This window comes from Capricornis sumatraensis, chromosome 18, assembly GCF_032405125.1.
Source record: "Capricornis sumatraensis isolate serow.1 chromosome 18, serow.2, whole genome shotgun sequence".
Taxonomy (NCBI): Eukaryota; Metazoa; Chordata; class Mammalia; order Artiodactyla; family Bovidae; genus Capricornis; species Capricornis sumatraensis.
In genome coordinates, this window is record NC_091086.1 from 17,074,477 (window position 1) to 17,099,324 (window position 24,848).

Consider the following 24,848-nt stretch of genomic DNA (forward strand, 5'->3'; position numbering starts at 1 on the left):
TCTCCCCATTCCACACAGTAACTATGGCAACCGCCACAAGCCAGATGACGTGTGAAGGGCCCTGTCCGGGCACAGTGCTCAGTGTGAGAATGGCCACCTGACCCAGCGCCTCCTCTCCCGGTCAGTCTTAGGTGAAGCACTGATATGAAAAACTCAAGAGTTCTAAGTAGCTGCTTTCTGCTCGACTTCTATGTGAGAAAATGAAGCCTACCAGGCAGGAGGGAATCAAGATGAGAAAGCAGATCCCAATGGCCTTGAAGTCCTGACTCTAGCTGTTCCTGCTACATAGCCACGTGGCTAAGTTGTTTCAACTCTTTCTAGGTTTCATAAATCACCATCTGAAATGTTGCAGATAAATTCCTTTTTACCTCTCCTAATTTTAGCTCTGTTTTTGTCAACTATAACGGGTACTCATGCAACTCATCCGAAATTCTTTTCTGCACAATCAGCTGTTTTCCTTTCACTCTCCCTGTAAGGCAGGCAGCTATATTTTACTGGTCGTCTTCATTTTCCCATAGGCATCTCACATTCGTCTTCAGTGGCAGACCAAATAATACAGCCAATTTGATAGATAAGAAAACTGAGGATCAGAAAGGTTAATCTGTTTACTGAAGAGTGCTGGAATCAAGACTTGAACCCAGAGCTTTAGGGTCCATCATTGTCCCTCTACCAGGAATCGTCTCCAAACGAGGCTTCCCTGACATACACATAGGTTAAAAAGAACAGAACTGATCTTAAGAGTCACAGCGAAAGCAGGGAAGCTGGAATTCAAACCCTGGCATTTTACCTCCCTGATACACTGCTTCTAAGTAGAGAAGCCAGCACACAGAGCAAGAGTGGAGGAAAGGGGAAGACTACCAGTCCTTCAGGGCTGTTCACCTGAGTCTAAACAAGGTGTCCTCTAAAGCAATGCTACGCTGCAGAGCTGATGAGTACACTTAGGGCACCGGCAGGGAAGTCTGCTCAGTGGGAGAACATCTGAGGATATCTACTCTGCTCACAGTGGAACCAGAGCCCCTTTCCTAGCACCGAGACGCGCTTCAGCCATGCGATCAAGACAACAGAAACGGAAAGGAACACGTCGTGGTCTTTTCGAATGAAAGCAGGGGAGGCCCGCCAGGACAGGTCACCTCTCGGAGCAGGCAGAAGCAGGTGGAGGGGATGGTGAAAAACACGGGCTAATGTAACTGAGACCTAGTAATGTAGGTTGTATGGCAGGATGATGGGTGTTCGTGATGAAACAAATCGACAAATACAACGAGAAGGTTATGAATGGACCAAAGACGACAAGGTCATGAACAAAGAATGGGGAAAAACCCATTTCTGTGCACTCGAGTCCAATTAAAGAGAGAGAATACATAAGCATTAAAGCTTTCCCTAAAAGCACTTTCGCGTGGAAATGCTCAACTGGGGCTCCAATCCTGGTTTTGTCACATTATGTGAGCCCAGGCACATAGTGGGGGAAGGAGAAGGTGGGATGAATGGAGAGACTGACATTGAAACATATGGATGGCCCGTGGGAATTTGCTGCATGACTCAGGGAGCCCACAGACACACGCTGCTCTGTGACTCCCTAGACGGGTGGGATCGGGTGGGAAGTGGGAGGGAGGTTCCAGAGGGAGATGTGTGTGTGCGCCTATGGCTGATTCATGTTGATGTGTGGCAGAAGCCAGCACAATACTGTGGAACAGTTGTCCTCCAGTTGAAAATAAATTAAAAAATAATAATAATGCTTTCTGTTTATATAATAGCAAAGTTACCCTCAACATCGATTTTCTCCATTTTCAAAAAACGTTACACATACTTACTGTAAGAAAATGACTTTATTATTATGTAATTATTCTGGTCAAAAATTGGAAAAAACCTAATACATAACAATACAGACTGGTGAAATACAGCTCTCCAGTGAAATTTTACTACAAAAGGTGTGTACAACCAGAATTTCACACATTGCTGATAGCTGTATAAATTGGTACATCTCTTTTGAAGGGCAATTTCTCACTATCTATCAAAATTACAGATGTGTGTGTATATATACCCCTTAACTCAGTAATACTATAGGAAAGTCAGCCTACAGAAGTATATACATGGACAAACATGTTTACAAGGCATACCAAGCTTTTTTTTTTTTTAATCCTATCATTGTCTGTAACATTAAACAACAAATGCACCCACCAATGAGAATGATTACATAAACCATGGAACATCCATACCACGAAGAGGCTATCAAGTGGTGAGGAAAGATCACCAAGACACACTGTAGGACTTTCCTAATGTTCCAGGGATTAAGAATCCTCCTGCCAGTGCGGGGGACACAGGTCTGATCCCTGATCCGGGAAGATGCCACATGCTGTGGGGCAACTAAGCCCACCTGCCACAGATACTGAGCCCGCCTGCTGCAAGCAGAGAGAGCCCGAGAGCAGCAACAAAGACCCAGCTCAGCCGAAAGTAAATGAGTAAATAAATAAAATGATTCCACAAAAAGGACCCTGTTGGGAATTCCCCAGTGGTCCAGTGGTTAAGAATCTGCCGTGCAATGCAGGGGACTCGGGTTTGATCCCTGGTCAGAGAACTAAGGTCCCACACGCTGCAGAGCAAATAAGCTCACGCACCACAACTGGAGAGTCCACGTGGCACAACGAAGACCCAACACGGCTGAGTAAATGAATATTTTATTCTTTAAAAAAGGACACACTGTAAAGCAGAAGGGTGAGGTGCAGACAGGATGGTGTGATCAGTACGTTACTTCTGCATAAAAGAGCGGGGAGTGTATTTTTTTAAATTATATTTTCAGGAAATAAAGCACTGAAAGGAATTATAAGACACTAAGAAGAGCACTTAGGAATGTGGGAGAGGGTGGGAAAGATACCTGGAAATAGACAAATGGAAACACAAGGATGGGAGGCAGACTGCCCTGTTTTGTGGTTTTCTGTTTGTTTTTGTTTTTTTTTTTTGAAAAATTATAATTCTGGCCATGGATTTTTTTTTTTAAAAGGAGTAATTAGAAAGCTTTTATCTTGCCAAAACATACAAAAATAAAAACGTATCACATCGACCAATCCAACAACATAAATGAATCTCATAGCATTATGCTGAATGGACACAAAAGCACACAGCACATAATTCCATTTATGTGAAGGTTAAGAACAGGCGAATCTAACTGATCTGAGCAAAATAAGAGGAGTCATCACCCCCTAGGGGATACTGACTAAGAGGCATGAGGAAACCCTGGACCCTAGAATGTACTATATCTTGATTTAGGTGCTGATTGCAAATGGGCTTATATGTGTAAAACTTCACCAAGCCGTACAATTAAATTTAGTGTACTCAATGTCCTTTATTCTGTGTGTATATGGATATATATGTTACACTTCAGTAAAAGTTCTTAACAGTATCAAAACTGTTTTTGAGGAGGGGACTTCCCTGGCAGTACAGTGGTTAAGACTTCACCTTCCAATGCAAGGGGTGGGAGTTCGATCACTGGTCAGGAAGCTAAGATCCACATGCCTCAAGGCCAAAAAATGAAAACATAAAACAGAAGCAATACTGTAACAAAGTCAATAAAGACTTTTAAACATGGTCTACATTAAAAAAAAAATCTTAAAATTTTTTTGAGGAATATTTAATGATGTGATAAAAAAGCCTCTAAGAGCAAGTTTAAAAAGGTAGAATTTGACACTGATAAGGATTATAATCATACTTCTGAATTAGAATAAGCAATAGGAGAGGAAAAGGATTAAAGAAAATACACCAAAAAGGTAACTCTAGATGGCAGAATTTTCTTCATACTTCACAGTATCTGAAAAATTATTCACAGTTACCAATCAGATAAATAATCATATATATACTTTTTAATTCAGAAAAAGTAACAATCTGGGGTTTGAGGACATAATAGAAAAAAATTAAGATTTAGAAGTTTAACTAACAGAGCCTTTAAGCATTTAAAATACAACAATGTTGGTACAAACTTAACTGACTACAAAACATCCAGTGTGCAAACATGGCCTGTTTATTTTTACAAAGTACAAGATATCCAGAAAGGGGAGGGGAAAAAAAAAAAAAAGAAAAACAGCCCTAAGATTCTGAAGGCAGAGAAACTATTGTGGTGGAGATTGAGAGACAGTAAATTAGAAAGTTGCAGGTTTTCTCACAGATAATACAAATGGGTTGAAATCTGCTTAAAAAACTCTGAAGGCTCAGCTTGTTGAGCTGATGCTTTGCTCTCTTAACCTAAAGATTTTAAAAATCTAAGAAAGGCAGTAAGATTTAATAATGAATTTCTAGACATACCCCAATGTGTAGAGAAGGAATAAACAAATATTCAGCAGGTAACTGTTCCTTCAACAAGTTTAGTAAGATACCCACCCCTACTCCAAACAACCCATTATTAGGATTATATATATATATATACATGCTGCACACTGCACACCAGAGAAGTGATCAAACAGGACAGCTGAAGTTAGGAGGTATCTGGGAGTGGGGTAGGGTGAGAAGTCATGGATAAATTAAAACTGGCAAGTATCTGCTGAAGCAGAGCCAACTTTTTAGGGGGCATAAGAAAAACTGATAAGTCACCATTTTGGTCTCTTTAGAAAAATTCATTGGTTGTTAAGAACTTAAAGACCATTTACTACCATTCATGCTGCAAAATGCAGTGAATTTTTGTGTCAGAAATCCTGTCGTAACAAATAGAGTTAACAAACTCAACTTACGTAAAGCTACCTGTGTTCTCTTCATATATCTGTAAAAGGATGTCCCTAATTGATTATGTAGTGTTAGAATAGTTGAAGATAGGCCAGAAAGACTATCTGTGAATTAATTATCCTGCTTATGCAGAAGAACAGTGATCACTGAAGAAAACTGACTGGTTGCTACTAGCCAGTTTAACTTATTCAAAGCCTCTGTTATTTTCTTGCATACCAAACTAGTGAATTAGTGGGAGAAGGCAATGGCACCCCACGCCAGTACTCTTGCCTGGAAAATCCCATGGGCAGAGGAGCCTGGGGGGCTGCAGTCTGTGGGGTCGCTAAGAGTCGGACACAACTGAGCGACTTCACTTTCACTTTTCACTTTCATGCATTGGAGAAGGAAATGGCAACCCACTCCAGTATTCTTGCCTAGAGAATCCCAGGGATGGGGGAGCCTGGTGGGCTGCCGTCTGTGGAGTTGCACAGAGTTGCACGTGACTGAAGCGACTTAGCAGCAGCATCCATATGCTGTTTTCTGCTCAACAGTGTCCGACTCTTTGCAATCTGATGGACTATAGCCTGCCAGGCTCTTCTATCCATGGTATTTCCCAGGGAAGAATACTGGAATGGATTGCCATTTCCTTCTCCAGCAGATTTTCCTGATCCAGGGATCGAACTCACATCTCTTACAACTCCTGCATTGGTAGGTGGTTTCTTTACCACTGTACCACCTGATAAGCCCTCATGTACGTCTTTCAGTCGCTCAGTCGTGTCCGACTCTTTGAGACCCCATGAATCGCAGCACGCCAGGCCTCCCTGTCCATCACCAACTCCCGGAGTTTACTCAGACTCACATTCATCGAGTCAGTGATGCCATCCAGCCATCTCATCCTCGGTTATCCCCTTCTCCTCCTGCCCCCAATCCCTCCCAGCATCAGAGTCTTTTCCAATGAGTCAACTCTTCGCAGGAGGTGGCCAAAGTATTGGAGTTTCAGCTTCAACATCAGTCCTTCCAATGAACACCCAGGACTGATCTCCTCTAGGATGGACTGGTTGGATCTCCTTGCAGTCCAAGGGACTCTCAAGAATCTTCTCCAACACCACAGTTCAAAAGCATCAATTCTTCAGCGCTCAGCTTTCTTCACAGTCCAACTCTCACATCCATACATGACCACCATAGCCTCGACTAGTCGGACCTTTGTTGACAAATTAATGTCTCTGCTTTTCAATATGCTATCTAGGTTGGTCATAACTTTTCTTCCAAGGAGTAAGCGTCTTTTAATTTCATGGCTGCAATCACCATCTGCAATGATTTTGGAGCCCCAAAAAATAAAGTCTGACACTGTTTCCACTGTTTCCCCATCTATTTCCCATGAAGTGATGGGACCCAATGCCATGATCTTCGTTTTCTGAATGTTGAGCTTTAAGCCAACTTTTTCAGTCTCCTCTTTCACTTTCATCAAGAGGCTTTTTAGTTCCTCTTCACTTTCTGCCATAAGGCTGGTGTCATCTGCATATCTGAGGTTACTGATATTTCTCCCGGCAATCTTGATTCCAGCTTGTGCTTCTTCCAGCCCAGCGTTTCTCAGGATGTACTCTGCATAGAAGTTAAATAAGCAGGGTGACAATATAGAGCCTTGACGTACTCCTTTCCCTATTTGGAACCAGTCTGTTGTTCCATGCCCAGTTCTAACTGTTGCCTCCTGACCTGCATACAGGTTTCTCAAGAGGCAGGTATTCCTCTCAAGATGGGTATTCCCGTCTCTTTCAGAATTTTCCAGTTTGTTGTGATTCACACAGTCAAAGGCTTTGTCATAGTCAATAAAGCAGAAATAGATGTTTTTCTGGAACTCTCTTGCTTCTTCAATGATCCAGCAGATGTTGGCAATTTGATCTCTGGTTCCTCTGCCTTTTTTAAAACCAGCTTGAACATCAGGAAGTTCACGGTTCACGTACTGCTGAAGCCTGGCTTGGAGAATTTTGAGCACTACTTTACTATAAGTCTGTCATATATATATATATATATATGTATGTATGTATGTATGTCTTACTTATCCATAATTAGAATTCAAATTTTAATTCTCACTTAGTACAAGTTATTAGTTTAGATTCTCTTCCATTATTCCAAGTGGAAGTGTTTTTATGATATTAATTTTTAATAACCAAAAAGAAAAAATACTAATCCACTCCACTGTCTGGCACTTTAGATGCAGCATCGAACATTTCCACTTGGGCAGCTATGTTATCAGAGTGAAACCCACTGGAGCAGAATTATTGCATGAGTGGAGAAAAGAGAGTAACCGTCTGCATCTGGTTGTGGAAGTAAACTCAGGCAAAAATGAAAATGAGGGGTTGAGTTCAGCGAAGCACACCTGAGCAGGTGAGGGGAGAGAGAAAAATGGAAGGAAAAACACAATACCTGTAGCTCAAACCAAGATCTTATTTCAAATAGCCTTTCTTAGACATTTCAGTAGGGAAAACAAGGGGAAAGGAAAGGAGGAATTTAGGTGATTTAAGTTTTGCATGAAACATCAGTGTGTTCAAAGTCTCACATCTGCTATTCAACAGATGCTTCTCTACTTTCACATGATGAAACATTTATTACTATAGACAAGCTGTGAAGTTCACCCGAAACAATCTATAGGCTAGCTATCTAATTTCTAGAGATTCAGTGAGGAAGCAATACTGCCTTTTTAAAAATTAAAAGTCCCTTCACTTCATCATCATCACCGCCTCCCTAAGTTACTATGGCTATCTTCTGTCAAATTATCAAAAGCACCTAGAACTGATTAAACTTTCACGACAGTAAAGTCAGATGAGAAGTCAAAGTTCCCTGGGACTGTAATATCTCTGGCCCTGGTCTCTCCTGAGTCACTTTTTAGGCTCTCGAAACCTTAAGTAAACAAATCCAACAGCCAGTGAAAACGGACACACCCAGAAACTCTCAGCGAAACCTTGACTTCACAGTTCACAACAGACTGTCCTGTTCCCTCTACAGGTGGCTTTGCCTGGAGCTAAAGGTCAAAAGAAAACAATCGCCAACACCCTCACATGTCATGGGGGTAAAAATGAGAAAAACAAGCAGCAGGCTTCCAAGAGAGGCCAGGAACACAGGCATCCACAGACCATACCTTCTGATTTTCATGACTGCTTTGTCTTAGTACCTCCACTAGGAAAATTTCATCTACATTCCTAAATTTCTTCAAGTATCAGGTGCACAACATGCAAGAGCTAGGAGCCTTCCAGATGATCAATATCTCCACCCCCGACCTGACCAGCAGGATGCACCCTCAACCCGCTCCACTCTGCTCCCACTGGCCAAAACCAACCTATCCTGGAACCAGAATCCAGGAGTTTCAACTAACCTTCATGGCAAGAAACCAACCTGCTGAAAGAAACCGAGGAAGGCAGTTTCTGAGGCTGCTCTCTCAAGAACACCATAACACAGCACTTCCAAGAAACAAAGCTTGGAACATCCCCCAAAACAGGTTAGTTAGCTATCAGTGTTACCGACCAGCGGTCTTGGCCTCCTTAACTGAGGAAAAAGATCACAGACCAGACAAGAAATTTAGGCAAGGTTTTACTGGGGCCCCTGCTACAGGAGGGGGAGCAAGAACAAACAACTGGTTCCCCTGCTTGCCTGATTCTTGAGGGGGTGGTGGGCTTAGTCTTCAAAGGGAGTGAGGGTAGGGTGTATCCCAGGGTCGGGTCACAGGGGTTGCCGAGGTGGTTTGCCCACCACTTAGGTGATGCTGTGTAATAGGGGCCTGTGCAATACCCCGCTTTTGCTCCCGACCCTCTGCTTTTGCTCCAGGCTCTTCAAAAACAGCAGTTGGGTTTTTTGGTCTCTTTGTATCCACTGTCCAGAATCTGCCCCAACTGTGCATGCATGCAGTTATTTTCAGTCCCAGATAATTCCTATTTTGTTGCTCCAGGAGAGGTACGTCCAGGTGCAAGCACTGTAGCACTGCAGCAAAGGGCCCCAAGTCCCAGTTCATCTCATCAGTAACATGCATTTGGGAGGTATTTTTGGTAAGAGGGACTTTCTACACTTTCACATCATTTAGGAAGCCACCTACTGGTAGCATTAAAAGTATACGCAAAAAAAAAAAAAAAAAAAAGAACCTGCCCTAATCTCTGCCTTCACTGAAGTATTTCATATATCTATGTTAGTGCTTGTGAGTCACCAGGCTGTTCTCCATGTAAAAGGTTTAAAGATCTCCCAGCTGCCACCACCCTAAAAACACCCTTGCGGATCTTGATCCAAGGCAGTGCTTCCCTCCAAAACGATCAGCAGGAAAATAAAAGCGAAGGGGACAGGAGTTGCTTTTGTTCTTCAAAGCCACGTACGTTTTTTTGTCCCTTGTGATTCCTTTAAAAGCCATTTCTGCTCAGGGCCTAGATCCACTTCTTAGAGACAGAAATCTGGCTTTTTACCTCGGAGTAAATCCACGTCCACTCACCCCACTTTATTAATGTTCAAAGTAAAACCTGAGGCCTCAACTTTTGCAATATACAAAGACAATAATTCTAAGAATAAAGTTTCACAAAGCACTCTAGATCAAATTTAAAGGCAGATCTGGGGTATTTATAGGGGAAAAAAAAAGCAAAACTGGATATTTACTGACTTTCATAAAGCACTTACCCACTCTTCCACATTGGGAGGCTGCTCATCATAAATACGTTCCTTGTCCCATAGAATATTTGACTTGTCATACCGGTTCATCTTTCTTCGAGTTTTCACAGCAAAGAAAATCATTAGAGCAAAAGCCACAATAACCATGAACCCCAGTACAATGGCAATGGCCTAAAAAGAGATTAAAGATATTGAGATATTTAGCTTTTAATTGTTTACTTTATTCCAATCCAACTCTACAAATACCTAAGGCCCTACTAACTAGCTTAACTGCTCTAAAACTGATATAAATGGTTACATCGTAAGACTGCAAAACCTAGCCCAAGCCACAGGGGTTAAGGCTACCAAAACACACAAAGACACAGGTACACACACAGAGACATACACACACCTCAACCATGAGTCAATCCTTGGAATAATGATCCCTGTTTTAGAATTATAGAAAACTAGTTCTAAAGTCTGAGAACTAGGGGCCATATTTTCATAAATAAAGGATAACGGCCAATAAATTAACTCAATCCCTGGCATACTTCTAAAGGGCTTTGAAAAATGTTATTCACAGAAGTTGTTTCAAATATCCAATCATGCTTATATAGTCTTGTTTGTAACACATGCTTGGCTCAACTTTTTACACTGAATATAAACTTCAGTCCAAACAGAATCTGCCTTATCATAAATTATACAGACATAATCTAACCAAGCTATAAATTAAAGAAAATGGGCTGATAATTCATTTAGTCTGTTAGTTTCCTCTCTTTTAGGTGTCTTTTGTGTACTTACTAGAAGGACCTGTGACAAGGAAACCCTACCCCTGACCGTTCTAGTGTCTGACAGGTATGTTACATGGTACACTGGCCTGGAGGCACTTAGAGTTGAACAGGTACCAGAACTCTGGCCTGAATGTCTGCTAAGAGGAAGCTCTCTTTGTAGCTGGTCTGTCTAACAGTCATAACCGTTTTCAAAGAATAGAGGCTTCAGGTAGTCAGAGGACTAAGAAGGATGACAGTATGGTAATACAGAGTACCAGCCCTCAGCCCTATTTACCAAATGTCAACAACAAATATTCTGAAACCTACATTTCTGTCTTAAAAATAATGGTAGCTATTGGAGACGGTCTAACCCCCAGAAGTGACTCATTCAGGTAAAACACAAAAACTCCTGGGTCAGTGTAAGGAGAAAACAAAGCAAAAAAGGTTAGTAACTTAGAAACACTTTAATTAGAATGACGCACGGTTATAGAAGGCAGGCTTCACAACCGCACCTGTACATTTGAATCACCTAACAGCTTTTTGAAATACTGACTTACACAACGAAAATTAGCAAACAGTTTTAAAAGAAATTAAAGAAGATCCAAGTAAATGGAAAGACACCCTATGTTCACAAAGCAGAAGACATTATAAAGAGGACAATTCTTCTCCCAGCTAAGATTTTGAAGAACTGCGTTGATCTACAAATTCAAAGCAATTTTTCAAAATCCTAGCTGGCTTTTTTTTGCAGAAATTGGCAGGGCGATCCTAAAACATATATGAAAATACAAGAGACCTAGAATCTAAACCACAAAATCATGAAAAATAAGAACAAATTTGGAGGACCACCACTTCCCAGTTTCAAAATTGATGACAAAGCTGTAGCAATCAAGGAGTGTGGTACTGACTTAAGAACAGAAACACAGGTTAATGGAAACAAGTTGAGAGTCTAGAAATAAATCATCACATTTATGGTCAATTCATTTTTGACAAAGGCATGAAAATAACTCAATGGAGAGTTATTTCAATAAATAATACTAAGACAACTGGATATCCACATGCAAGAAATGCTGGACCCTTTCCTTACGATGTGACCCACGTTAACTCAAATTATAAAACTCTTGGAAGAAAACATCATAGTAAATCTTTGCGACCTTGAATTAGGCAAAGTGTTTTGAGACAACACCAAAAGCACAAGCAACAAAGAAAAATCAGATCTCATCAAAATGAAAAACTTTTGTGCAAAGAGCATCATCTAGATACAAAATGGAGAGAAAAAATTATAACGGACTTGTAACCAAATAAATACAATTTCTCACAACTCAATAATAAAAATCCAAATACCCCCACTAAAAAATGGACAAAGATTCTGAATTACCATTTCTCCAAAGAAGATATACTAATGGCCAATAAGCCCAAGAAAATATCATTAGTTAGCAAGGAAATGCAAATCAAAACCAGTATCACTTCACACTCATTAGCATCAGTTCAGTTCAGCTGCTCAGTTGTGTCTCTTTGTGACCCCATGGACCGCAGCATGCCAGGCTTCCCTGTCCATCACCAACTCCCAGCTCAAACTCATGTCCATCAGGTCGGTGATGCCATCCAACCATCTCATCCTCTGTTGGCCCCTTCTCCTCCTGCCTTCAATCTTTCTCAGCATCAGGGTCTCTTCCAATGAGTTAGTTCTTCGCATCAGGTGCCCAAAGAACTAACTCATTGGAAAAGATCCTGATGCTGGGAGGATTAGCATGGTTAGAATCAAACAGAAAGACAATGCTGCTGAGGCTGTGGAGAAACTGGAATCTTCATACATTCCTGGTAAATGTGTAATCATGCAACCTCTTTGGAGAAGAATGTGATAGTTTCTCAAAAGTTTAAATGAAGAGTCTCCATAAGACCCATCAATTCCGGCCTTAAGTATATACTAAACTCAAGCCACATTAAAACAGGTTTCACACAAAAGTTCAGAGCATTATTCATAATAGCCAAAATACAGCCAAATGCCTATCAGCCAACAATAAAGAAAATGTGGTATATGCACACAGTGGAATAGCATTCAGCAATGAAAAGGAATGAAGCACTGGTATATACTATAATATGGATGAACCTTAAAACATTATCGCTGAGTGAAAGAAGCCAGTCATAAAAAAAAAGAAAACACATCCTGTATGCTTCTGCGTATATGAAATATCCAGAACAGGCAAATCTCTAGAAGAGGATTAATGGTTTCTGGATCTGGGGACAGTTAGGGAAACGAGGAGTGCGTGCTAATGAGGATGGGGTCTCCTTATAGGGTAGGGAAAATGTTCTAAGATGAACTGCGGTGACAGCTGCACAACTCTGTGAATATACTCAAAACAAATGAACTGTATTTGAAGTGGAAGAATTAGATGGTATGTTAACTATACCTTAATAAGGACACACCGCCCTTCGCTCAGATTCTGATTTATATAGCAGTGGGGCCATGGCATCACTATTTTTTTAAACATTCCCAAGTGAATCTATTAAGCATCCCAAGGTAAGAACCTATGACCCAAGGAAAGAGGGGAGAAACAAAACAAAACTACACCTACCTCCTGGGGATCCACCACACAGTAGTGATATAAATATTGATCCACGTAGAGTCCAGTAGCTGCAGGTGTATAAAACTGGTTGCAAAGGGTATATATCTGTGAACTGTAGAGAGACCCAGAGGCCTGGGCTGTTGGGTTGACTCCCATTATATAGACAATTGTGGCAATAAACATCATAATCCCCAGGACGGCGTTCACTATTATCACAGTCAAATAATACCTTCTTGTTCTAGATATGCCTGACCTTACAACGCTGGTAACAAATATTACCAATGCAGCAATGAAACAAAAGGCAGCCATGGCCAGCAGGAATCCCTTTGCCGCTCTTGGATCCGTATAGCCTGTTCCATAGCCATAACCGTAGCCATACCCATAGCCATAGCCACTTCCATAGCTACCAAAGGCACTTCCTCCATAAGGGTAGTTAACGCCGCCTCCCATTAAGGTTCCATAGCCTCTGTCCCAGGCAAGAGTGGAGGCAACACAGGCAAAAATGGCAATGCACATCACGATAACAAGCATAGACAGGATCCGAATTACTCCGGGAGGAGAGGTCCATTTGTAGAAGTGGAGAATTTCATCTTCCGGGTAGAAAGAATATGCTGGCTGGGACAGCATTGGTCGAACGTGCATCTCTCCACTATATATGTCATTGCTTGGTGCGTAGTGATTAGGTTTGCTGAAATGCACACGAAAACAATTTTAAGTTACACTTTTTAGTGGTAAGCAGAAAGAACATATAAAAGTACCTGCAATAATTTAAACAAACCACTAGCAAAGGAAACTATTATTTGTACTGCCCCACTGCAATGGGGCAATTTGTGTCTCCCTGCCTTTCCCAAATCAAGTATCAAAATCCTAACATTACCATAATTACATTAATCCTCAATGTAATGGTATTAGAAGGTGGGGTCTTTGGGAAGTAAATAGGTCATGAGGGTGGAGCTCTCATGAATGGGATTAGTGCCCTTATAAAAAGGGCCCTAGAGAGCCTGCTCACCCCTTCTACAATGAGGATTCAAGAAGTTGGCAGTCTGCAATCTGGAAGAGGGCCTCCACCAGCACTTATCTTGGACTCCCAGCCTCTGAACTGCAAGAATAAATTTCTGTTGCCACCCAGTCTATGATACTCTACTACAGATATCCCCAGCAGACTCAGACACCCACTGAACAGTAAAGGTATCTGTGCAGACACATCAGCATCCCCTGGAGGGTTTGCTGGCCCTCATCCCCAGAGTTGCTCAGTCTGCAGGTCCGGAGTAGAAGTTTCCGGATGCTACTGATGCTACATTGAGAATGACTGCTTAGTTTCTGTGGAGCAGAGGTTCTCAAGTTCTACGGAATATTAGAATCACCCAGGGAATGTGTAAAATCCCCAGACAGAGCACTCCAGACCAGTTAAATCGAAATCACTGGGGATGGGACCTAGGCAAGTGAGAACAAGGGCATCATTTCCTTTGCGAATGGAGACCAATTCCTTTAGACTTGATGCCTGCACTGGCCTACACTGGTGCGATTTCTGGCTGCCTAGCTCTCTTACTTAAGAAAGCATATTTATTCACTTATTCATCTTAGCAGCTATTTACTGGAGCCACCAGGCCGACACATCTTGGGCTCTGTGCCAGGCACTGGAAACACAACAACAGACAGGAAAGCCTCAGTCCAGGCCCCTCACAGAGTGCCCCTCACCGAGTTTAATGTCTTACTGCCCTGCTCCTCATTGGCAAGGCAGTAAGACATTAAACAAATCACTACATGAGCTACTGCCAGTTAAGGCAAGACCTACAAAGTAGATGAAACGTTAATGAGGGCTCATTAAGATGATGGCTAATGAGATCTTGGATCTTTTTTTTATAAAAATACCCTGCAAACTCCAGTAATTTAACCATGAACACACAGCTTGTAATAGACACACTAACGTGTGAACAACTGAATCTAAAAACTGTGGGCCCTGGGGAGGTAAAATTCAATTCCTAAAATGACTAAAGCCCCTTTTGTTTTTGCCCTTATTTCCACAAACCACCTTCCTCATGCCAAAGGAGATATCTTCCTACTGGAGGCTGCTAACCATGAGAATTAGATGAATTACTTGACTATATGAGAATGAAATGGAAATGGAGAAACTGGAGAACACTGAATGTGTGAAGGGAGAAAATTCTGTACCACGTTCTACTTGGGTATTCGGCTTATTTCCATTTAGGGCTGTCACGAACAGCATAGCTCTAACACAATCTAATCTCCTACTTATATCCTGGTACATAAAGGCACTTTTTTTAGGCTATATACCCAGGAGCAGAATAATAAAAAAAAAAATAAAGATTATGAGGACATGGAAAACATACCAAGTGAAAGAATTCAGTCACAAAAGACCAAACACTGTAAGATTCCATTTATATGAAATGTCCAGAATGGACATATCCAGAAACAAAGTGGGCTTGGTGGTTGCCTAGTACTGGGGCAACCAGACAGTGCTACTGGAGAGAGGGGTTTCTTTGGGAAGGGGATGATGAAAATGTGCTAAAACTGAGTGTGGTGAAGGGATACCCTAAAACCAATGGACTGTATAGTGGGTGAATTATATCTCAATAAACATGCTATTTGAAAAACTGACTATCACCAACAGTCATCTAAATAAGACACTGAAGGACTTCCCTGGTGGCTCAGTGGTAAAGAATCCACCTCCCAATGCAGGAGGCATGGGCAAAAAATCCCTGATCTGGGACGATCCCGCACAGCACACGGCAACTGCACCTGTGCACCGCAACTACTGCGCCTGTGGCTCTAGAGCCTGGGACCCCAACTACTCAGCCCACGTGCCTCAACTACTGAACCCCGCACACCCTAGAGTCCGCACTCCGCAACGAGAGACCACCACAGTGAGAAGCCTGCTCGCCACAACCAGAGAGCAGCCCCTGCTTGCTGCCACCAGAGAAAAGCCCTCAGCAGTGAAGGCCCAGCACAGACAAAAACAGATAAATAAGGCATTGCTACGGAAGCTTCATACCATTTTTTAAAGACAAATATGCACACAAATATAAGCTCAGCCTATATTGTAGCAACAAAGAAAAATCAAGTGACAAAAGCTCCCACTGCAGAAAACAACTGTCATCTCGGAAGCTGAAGGTAAGAGGGGAGCTCACGCTTCACTGAATACCCTTTGGTTCAATTTGATTTTACAAATGCACGTCATTTTATTTTTAAAGCAAACACATAACAGATGAAAGTTTCAATTACATACTTTCTTTTTTAACATGTAATACACTTTTAAAGAAGAAAAAGGAGGAACTCCCTAGCTGTTCAGCAGTTAGGACTGTGTTCTCACTTCCTGCCAAGGGCCCGAGTTCAATTCCTGGTTGGGAAACTATTAATAAAATCTCACAAGCAAGGCCTTAAAAAAAAAGAAAAAAGAAAGAATTACATATTTACTTACAATTCATCAGGTCTATAAGGAGGTGGACTTTCAAAAGGCCTGGATGACATGGCTGGGGTCGGTGCTCACTTGATCTTCAGGATGAGCACTGCCAGGAGCCTCCTGAGATCAGCCAATCTAAGCAACAGAAGCAGGGAAACAGCTTTATCCTGTGCTCGACTTCTTTGCATCACTAAGAAAACGAATGACAGCAATCTGAAACGAGGTCTCACTCCATGGTTATTTCTCTCGTCCTTCCCACTGTCATCTTTGCACATTAGACCATGAATTCTTAGAGCAGTAAGAAATCATTGAGGGTAGGAATCATTTGGGCTTCCCTGGTGGCTCAGCGGTAAAGAATCTGCCTGCCAATCCAAGAGACACAGGTTTGATCCCCGGGTCGGGAAGATTCCCTAGACAAGGACATGGCAGCCCACTCCAGCATTCTTTCCTGGAAAATCCCATGGTCAGAGAAGCCTGGTAGACTACAGTCCATGGGGTCACAAAGAGTCAGACAGGACTTAGTAACTGAACAACAACCTCAAGGAATCATTTGGCCTGGTAGTCCTCAGAGCACCTAACATTATGCTCTGCACATCACTGGCAAACGAATATAGTTTAAACTTGAAATTATAAGTTGCAGCAATGAAAATTTCACAAAGCTGTTGATAGTTATAGGTAAAAATGGTATTTTTAAGAAAGTCATTGAAGAACACAAAGATGTATTAACATAAATTTCTTAAAAGATATTTATTCTATCTCATTACTTTTCGAAGTTCATAGAAAATGAGAATGCATATGAAAATGCAAATACAGTTGTGTCTAGCATATTCTAGCCCTTCAATGTTAACTAAAGCACAGTCTGGTTTAAAAGTATGCTGCTTCTGTCATTTAAAAGGGTTACAAAAGCATCTAAGAATCTAGGATTGTGGACATTTTCTGCTTATCTCCTTTTCCTAGTCTTCAAAATGGAATACAATTTTCAAAAAAGAAAAAACATCAAACATACACTGTATTAGAGTCCTGTTCACTAACAGAAAAGCAGAATAATTTAAAATCCCTCAAAGCAAAAATCCCTGAACATCTAAGAGGCAATTTCACCTAATCAACAATCACATGTTTATTAAGTACCTACATAGCACCACAGGCACCTGTAGAAGTTAAGTATGAGACCAAGTTCTCCCGAAGGTAACGCACCAAGAAAACAGCAACTGCAACAGGCACTATTTGGGACTATGTGACTAAGTGCAGTTTGGAGAGAACAGGGAAGACTTGGCAAGAAAGAATCAGAGGCTTGGGGGCGGACGGGAGGAAGGACATGAGCAAGATCTATTACCTGATTAAAGTCTTTAATATTTTTTCTTTCTCAAGCAAAAGGGTTGTGTAATCATATGTTACATTGTTAAGAACAGTAAATCAATTTAAAATCAACAGCAAGTATCCTCCACACCCTTAAGAACAGTCAATCACAAATTTCTCAATAAAATATTGCCCAAATGTATTTCGGTAAAATCTCAAAGATGGAAGTATATTAAAAGTTAGTAACACCAACATGAGCAGCATAATTTTCCAAACACAGTGAGAGAAGACAACTTCTTCACATTCTTTCATTTCAAAAAACTGCTTTATTGACGTAGAACATAGAGAAAAATACACAAATCTTAAGTGTATATGGCTCTGTAACTAGCACCTAAACACACACACACACACACACACACACACACAGACAAGCAATTTAACCCAAAATATCACAGTGCTATGAAAGAGAAAGAGTCCAGAATTACTGTCCTCCTAACTGATGCTTAGAAAAAGAACTAAGGAAAACTGAATTTAAATACTATTAAATATGGCACCCTATTTCTGAAGCTGAACATCAAACACTAACACACTGATCTTAGAGGAATCTTATCTCTTCTATAGGTAGGTACCCCTCATTCAAGATTATGCCAAAAATTCCAACCTCAATGGTAGCTTTTGAAAATTCTAAATCCAGACTCAGGCTACAGTTTTAAGCTTCACCAAAAATCCAGACAATTTTGCTTTCCAAACCATTGCCTGGATTCAGAGCTTAGGTGTCATGTCTCCCCTAAGAACAGAGATTTCAAATTGTGGAGTGAATACTTTCAGAAAGTTCATTAAGAACAAGTCATGGCACATTAACTTCATTTTCTTTTCTGAGAAGGTTACCAGACTGGTAGATGAGGGGAATGCAGAGAGAATCCTGAGACTCTAGGACACATCCTCTAGTACAGAGGGTGGGTGGGCAGATTCCTACTGGGCTAAATAACAGAGCCTAATTAGGATGAATGAATGCACCACTTATATCCACCTGGAGGGAGGTCTCTAGTCATGACCCTAGACAACATGGACAAGTGTATCCAAATTTGCAGTTGACAAGACACTGGAAAGGATAAGTAACTCACTGGCTACAAGTACATCAACATCGATCAAGGTCTCGGTAAGGCTGGAATGATGGACTAAAACAAACCAAGTGGTTTCAAAAAGCTCACAATCTGAGGGGACAAATCCTTCTTCTCTTCTGTGAGCATCGATAACTTCCTGAGTCAAAGAGGGAGATAATCCTCTTTGGGATGGAGTAGTAGATAAGATAATGTATTAAAGAAGATGAGCAAAAAGCATTTTCAGCAAGATGATTATTCTCAAAGTGAGAAATTTAAGTGTTTAGGCACTTATGTGTACTATATTCATTTTCAAATATTGGTGGCAGGAATAAATCATTTTAAAGATATAAAACTCAATTTTAAAAAATGGTATGAGTACTAGATAAGGGAAATCTGGCTGAGTAACTATTCATTTTTAAAAGTGCATTTCCTTGGGTCTTCCCTGGTAGTCTGGGCTTCCCTGGTGGCTCAGACTGTAAAGAATCCGCCTGCAATGTCCACGGGGTCACAAAGAGTTGGACACAACTGAGCCACTTTCACTTTCACCTCTGGCAGTCCAGTGGTTAGGACTCTGTATGCCCAAAGCAGAGGGCTGGCTGGGGTTATTTCTCTGGTCAGGGAACTAGATCCCACATGCAGCAACTAAGACTCGGTGCAGGAAACAAGTACATTTCCTTGATCAGAATTTCAACAAAGCTAACAAGTTATTCCAATCTCAGGCATTATTTACAGAGTTAGAGCTTTAGATCTAGGTATGATAGAGTTATTAAAAAGAAACAAACCCCTGCAGAACCCTGAAATTTGAACATCATGTTCCAACTGGGTACCTCTTTAGGAGGTAGACTAGGATTGTTAAAGATCTAGAAAAACCATGTTTTAAGACAAATGACTGGAAAAACAGGAAATGTTTGGCCTGGAGCACTCAACATTAGGACTACTAATGGCAGCCTTCAAAGAGCTGAAGAGCTGTCTTTGTAGCCCTAGAAAGAGTTCCTTAAGGAAAAAAAAAAACCTCCAGAGGGTCAGATTTCATTTCAATGTTAGGAAGTTTCTACACACACCCTCCCAAAACAACAAATAACAATTTGACCTCATGCTGTGTCTGCAAAGCTTGTTTGGTATTCGGCGAGGTGGAGCGGCAGGACACTGGGCCGCAGGACTGACTTCTAAGGGCTCTTGCAAGGCAGCCTATGACCAAGTTCTAAGGCCATGACAATAGGCAAAAGAGGTCCAAGAATGCTGCCCAATGCCCAGCACAGCAACACTAACAGTATCTGGACAGTACGTGTATGCTGAGCGAAGGAACAAGTAAAACGAGAAGTGAAAAGCCACAGGCTCTGGCAAACAGCTGCACTGGATGGACTCAGGGCCAATTTGGAGCTGACCCTTACTGAGTATGTTAAACTTAAAGCCAGCTGATGGTAAAAAAATAAAAAGTTCTCTCTTTTAAAATGTTTACTGGCCAAAATAATCTCAGTAGGTTACTGAGCTAAGATAAAAAGACCTGAAAATGCTGTGCTTCAAAATTATTATTTAAAGCAAACTGTCAGTAAGTAAAAATAAATAAACACTGTATTTAAGGGCAGTCTGTTCCTTTTCGATCACATTCCTTTCATGAATTTGCCTTTAAGGTGTTTTTAAAGTTGATATTAAATGATTCTATTTAGGTTATAGGCATATCATTAGTAAAGGACCTAAAATTTTGAAATTAGATTTTGAGATCGATTAGCTGTGTCAGAAACTACATTTTAAATAAGCTCTCTAGATGATTTTTTAACCACACCACACATTTTGAAAATCACTGCCTAGAATAAAAGTGTCAACTCAAGGAGGGCCTTAATCTTGAGGGTTTCTTGTTTAGAACACCCAGATTTCTACATAGCAGGCATTTCCCGATCAGTTCTTAGCTCAAATTTCACCTCCTCAGAGATGTCCTCCCAGTATCTCACCCCAACCACCAATTTATTTTCAGAGCAAATCTCCCCTTTAATTATTTTTTTTCTTTTTTTAAAACTACAATCTTCTCCAGTCCAAAAGGAATACCACCTTCCAAAGCACTTAAATGTCTGTCTTGATCTTCACTCTTATTCCTGATCCATGGATCCAGTCCCTGGTACAGAGATGTGCAATCAACATTTGATTTGGAAAACAACAGCCCATATTAGAGTTGGGATTTCAATCCACCAGTGAATGCCTTGAAGTTCTTCACATAACTAACACCCAGGAAATATAATCCTTCAAGTTAAGTTCCACAAAAGTAGTTAAGTGCTTACAGTGTGAGGGAAAGGGAGAAAAAACTGTACAGGCATCACCCAGAGACATGCTAGAAAAGCAGAATTCCAGGCATCACTTTTGACCTATGAATCAGAATCTGTATTTTCATAAGATCTTCAATGTGATTCACACCACATTCAAGATTGGAAAGCACTAAATTACAGAACAGCTGCAACCCTGGGGGCAAATTTTTTAAAAAGGTGTGACCAAGGTATTTTTACCATTAGTTCTAAAAATAGTAATGTGGATGAAAAAGTCCAATAAATATTCTAATCACGTAAGCCTTGAAATGCAGCTAAAGAAAACTTTCTTCTGGGAGGTCTCTCCTTGGGAAGGTGAAGGACATAGGATCAGTTACTTCATATGGCTGAAAGCAATCTTCCATCATTTTGAAACATAAGAAATTACAGCATTATCTTTAGAAGAAAACAGAATGTTTTACTTTTACATCAAGCAAGATGGGGAACACTTATATGAGGCCATAGGGACTAGTCTAAAGTAGAGAATTCCAGAAGAACTCCCCAAATCTGGTTCTCCACCGGAATATCAAGAACTGTCCCTTTAACAACACACCGTCCCAGAAGCTCCCTGGTGGTCCAGGGGCTAACCCTCCCTGGGCTCCATCACTGGGCAGGGAACTAGATGCCTGCCACAACTAAGAGCCAGTGCAGCCAAATAAATAAATATTTAAATATATATATATTTACTTTCCCTGGTGTTTACTCACTTTTAAAACGGAGTTCTAATAAGACCTAGCTTTTAGAGATGCTGGGATGATTAAACGACATAAAGTACAAAAGGCTTTTATTACAGTACCTTACACACAGGAGGCAATGCTCATCACTTTCCTAAATTTCCTAGAAGTTGTGGAAATCTCCCTCTCCTCGCCTCCACACTCTAACAAAAGAGGTGCCCAGTAACCAAATAAATGCAAAACAACGAAAAAGAACAGTGCTGCTCCTTTGTCTGCAGAGATACCAATTACTGTGGCGCCACCTTTTAAAATGCCTATTTTAAAATACCAGGCAGAGAAAATATTAAATGTGTACAGTGCAAAAGAAACAGGGCTACACTAGGGAATACATAAAAAGTTTGAGAAATCTACCTCCATCAGGGAAGAAGTAGTTTTCAATCACAAAAAAGGGACCAGTCCCTTAATGGGGAAGGGTTTCTCTTTTCCCGGGACCTCAATAATACACCTGTTGTGCGTGAGGGCCACACACTAACCTGAAAGGCTGCCTCCTCCCCGTCCCGGGTCATTTGCCAGGCGGGCACGCTGCCCGGCCAGCTCCAGGATGCCGCTCCTCTCCCCCGACTCTGTCGCTTCACTTGGGACATGAGACGAGGGGCTCGGGGCTGCTCTCCCAACTGCAAGGGGCATCTTGACCCCTCATCCCACCTGCCCTGCACAATTCCTCCAACATAGGCAACGTGTCGGCGGCGCGCGGGGCCGGCGATCTGGCTAGGAGCACGTGCCGGTGTCCAGGAGCACACCGGGCAGTACGAGTCCCAGCTGGGAGAGCAGGGACGGCCCGAGGCAGGTCCGCCCACCTGGCGGCGGCCTTTTAGGTCAAGGGTGAGAATCCCAAGCATGAGTGGCTTCCCTGGAAATACAGCTTCATTTGAAATTAAATCCCCGCCCCGGCAGCTTAAATCGACGCGGGCTCATAACAACTCCCACCAAGGGGGTTGAAAGCCGTTCGGCCCACTCCAGGGCTCCAGGAATATTGCACGGATTAAACCCGGCCACCCCTTCTCCACCTGGAATACCCAGAGGGCTGAGAGGAGGGCAGATAACAACGGATTCCTCCCAGAGCCCGAGCCGCCCCGCCCGGGCCAGCAAGCGGCCCCCCTAGTTTCAGCCCTCAAGCTCAGGCTCTCTCCTCAGGGGCACCGCCCCCCCCCCAAAAAAAAAGAAAGAAAAGAAAAACTGCAGCCTGGAGAGCCGGTCGCAGGATTCTGGCTGGTCACCAATCTCCCGCCGGCCCCTAAGAAAGCGAAAAGTTGCCCACGCCGCCTAGACACTGGTGGTGGCTTGAATAGTTTCGGCGGAAGGAACAGATGGGCGGCTCCAAGCAGCCCCTCGACCCAGGAGGCAGGCTCCGAGTTGGCCGGGCGCGGCTCTCTTCGCCGCCCCGCGCCTCTCCGGCTGCCGCGAGTCCAAAGCCTGGAGCGAAACCGCCACCGAAACCACCGCGGGGCGTCCTCTCCCCGCGCCTCCCCTTCTAGACGGGGCACGGAGAGGCCTTGGGGCCCCCGGCGCCGCGCCCAGCTCTCACCTTCTCTCAGCGAACCAAACACGGCGGGAGCCCGGGCGTGCGCTCACCTGGAGGGCGCACCTGCCGCCTGGCAGAGAGGCTGCGCGCAGCCGGGACTCCGCCGGGGACTGAGCCCTCCGCCTCCTCTCTCCCCTCCTCCCCCCGCCCACCCTGCCCGCCTGCCCCCGGGCATGCGCACCAACCCCGGCCCGGGGGGCGGAAAGTCCGCGGCCCGGCGCCCGCGAGCCCCACCTGCGGCTCCCCGCGCGGGCTCCTCGGCGTCCCGGCCAGCTCTCCCCGGCGTCCCGGCCAGCTCTCCCCGGAGTCCCGCCGCCTCCGCCTGAAGAAGCAGAAAGGGGGAGGTGGACGCTACGGAGGAGGAGTGGTATGGCGGCCTCCACCCTCCGTGACCCATTCACCTGAAACTCCGATGGGAGGGGGAAGGGAGCGGTGCAAAAGGAGGCGGGAAGAACCGGCCCTTCTCCGCACACCCTGCGGCGTCCGGCCTTAAAGGAACAGCGCGGCGTTTCGGTCCGAGTGGGCGGGGAAGGAGAGCAGAGGGGTGGCGTGGGCTAGGGGCTCGGGCTCCCGGCTGGGGGAGAGTGGTCCCGGACCACCCTAGAAAGCTCTCGGAGCTCTTCGGGCACAACTGCGGAATGTTTGGCGAGTGAAATCTGGAGAGACTGTTCCTCCTGAAGTGTTCTAGGGTGCTCAGCACTTCGGCGAGAAAGACACGACCGGACACAAAAGTTTCCTGGTTCGAAAATTTGATTAAACTTTTGTTGGAAAGAAGCAGCTAGACGTGGGAGATTTTCACATGTCATGCGTAAATTTAGGAACTGCTTCTAAATCTCTGGATCGCTAAAAAGACTGTCACTCAAGAGTGGTTCAGTGAGGTTGGAAGTATTGTAGATACTGGTGATGATAAGTTTGCCATCAAAATTAAGGGTATACTACGATTTACATTATTACCATTTCAGGGCCCTCTACCCCTCCTCCCCACGTTTAACTATGACAGGACCGAGAGTCTGCTCTTCAGGGGTTTTAAACGATTTGAATATTTTCTTTGGTTTAAGGGTTTAAAAAAAAAAAAAAAAGCCCTAGTTCTGTGTCTCTGTTCCATTTCTTCTGGGGGCTGTTCCCAAAGGAGTGTTAAGTTTAGGAAAACTCTGAGTCTACCCTTAACGATGTGTTCACTTACCTATACGTTGCATTAATGTGCTGCTGAATAGGGCAGTTTCAGTTCTTGCTATTTGAGTTCGTATCAGTTCAGTTCAGTTGAATGGCTCAGTCCTGACTCTTTGCGACCCCAAGAATCACAGCCCGCCAGGCCTCCCTGTCCATCACCAACTCCCGGAGTTCACTCATACTCATGTCCATCGAGTCAGTGATGCCATCCAGCCATCTCATCGTATGTCGTCCCCTTCTCCTCCTGCCCCCAATCCCTCCCAGCATCAGTCTTTTCCAATGAGTCAGCTCTTCGCAGGAGGTGGCCAAAGTATTGGAGTTTCAACTTCAGCATCAGTCCTTCCAATGAACACCCAGGACTGATCTCCTTTAGGATGGACTGGTTGGATCTCCTTGCAGTCCAAGGGAGTCTTAAGAGTCTTCTCCAACACCACAGTTCAAAAGCATCAACTCTTCAGCGCTCAGCTTCTTCACAGTCCAACTCTCACATCCATACGTGACTATTGGAAAAACTATAGCCTTGACTAGACCGACCTTTGTTGGCAAAGGTTGGGAAATATCTCTGCTTTTCAATATACTATCTAGGCTGGTCATAACTTTCCTTCCAAGGAGTAAGTGTCTTTTAATTCCATGGCTGCAGTCACCGTCTGCAGTGATTTTGGAGCCCCAAA

General features: G+C 43.0%; 1 protein-coding gene across 1 annotated transcript in view; it reads right to left on the reverse strand.

The window, feature by feature from the left end:
* Nucleotides 1–23,349, reverse strand: part of OCLN (occludin) — a 47,392-nt gene extending 24,043 nt beyond the window's left edge. Inside the window, exons 1-4 of the mRNA XM_068990562.1 lie at nt 23,242–23,349; nt 16,077–16,193; nt 12,647–13,325; nt 9,334–9,495 (exon numbers count right to left, since the gene is read on the reverse strand). Coding sequence (XP_068846663.1) covers nt 9,334–9,495; nt 12,647–13,325; nt 16,077–16,126 — 891 coding nt within the window. The 5' untranslated portion in view covers nt 16,127–16,193; nt 23,242–23,349. The remainder of the gene's footprint in view (nt 1–9,333; nt 9,496–12,646; nt 13,326–16,076; nt 16,194–23,241) is intronic.
* Between the last annotated feature and the right edge of the window lie 1,499 nt (nt 23,350–24,848).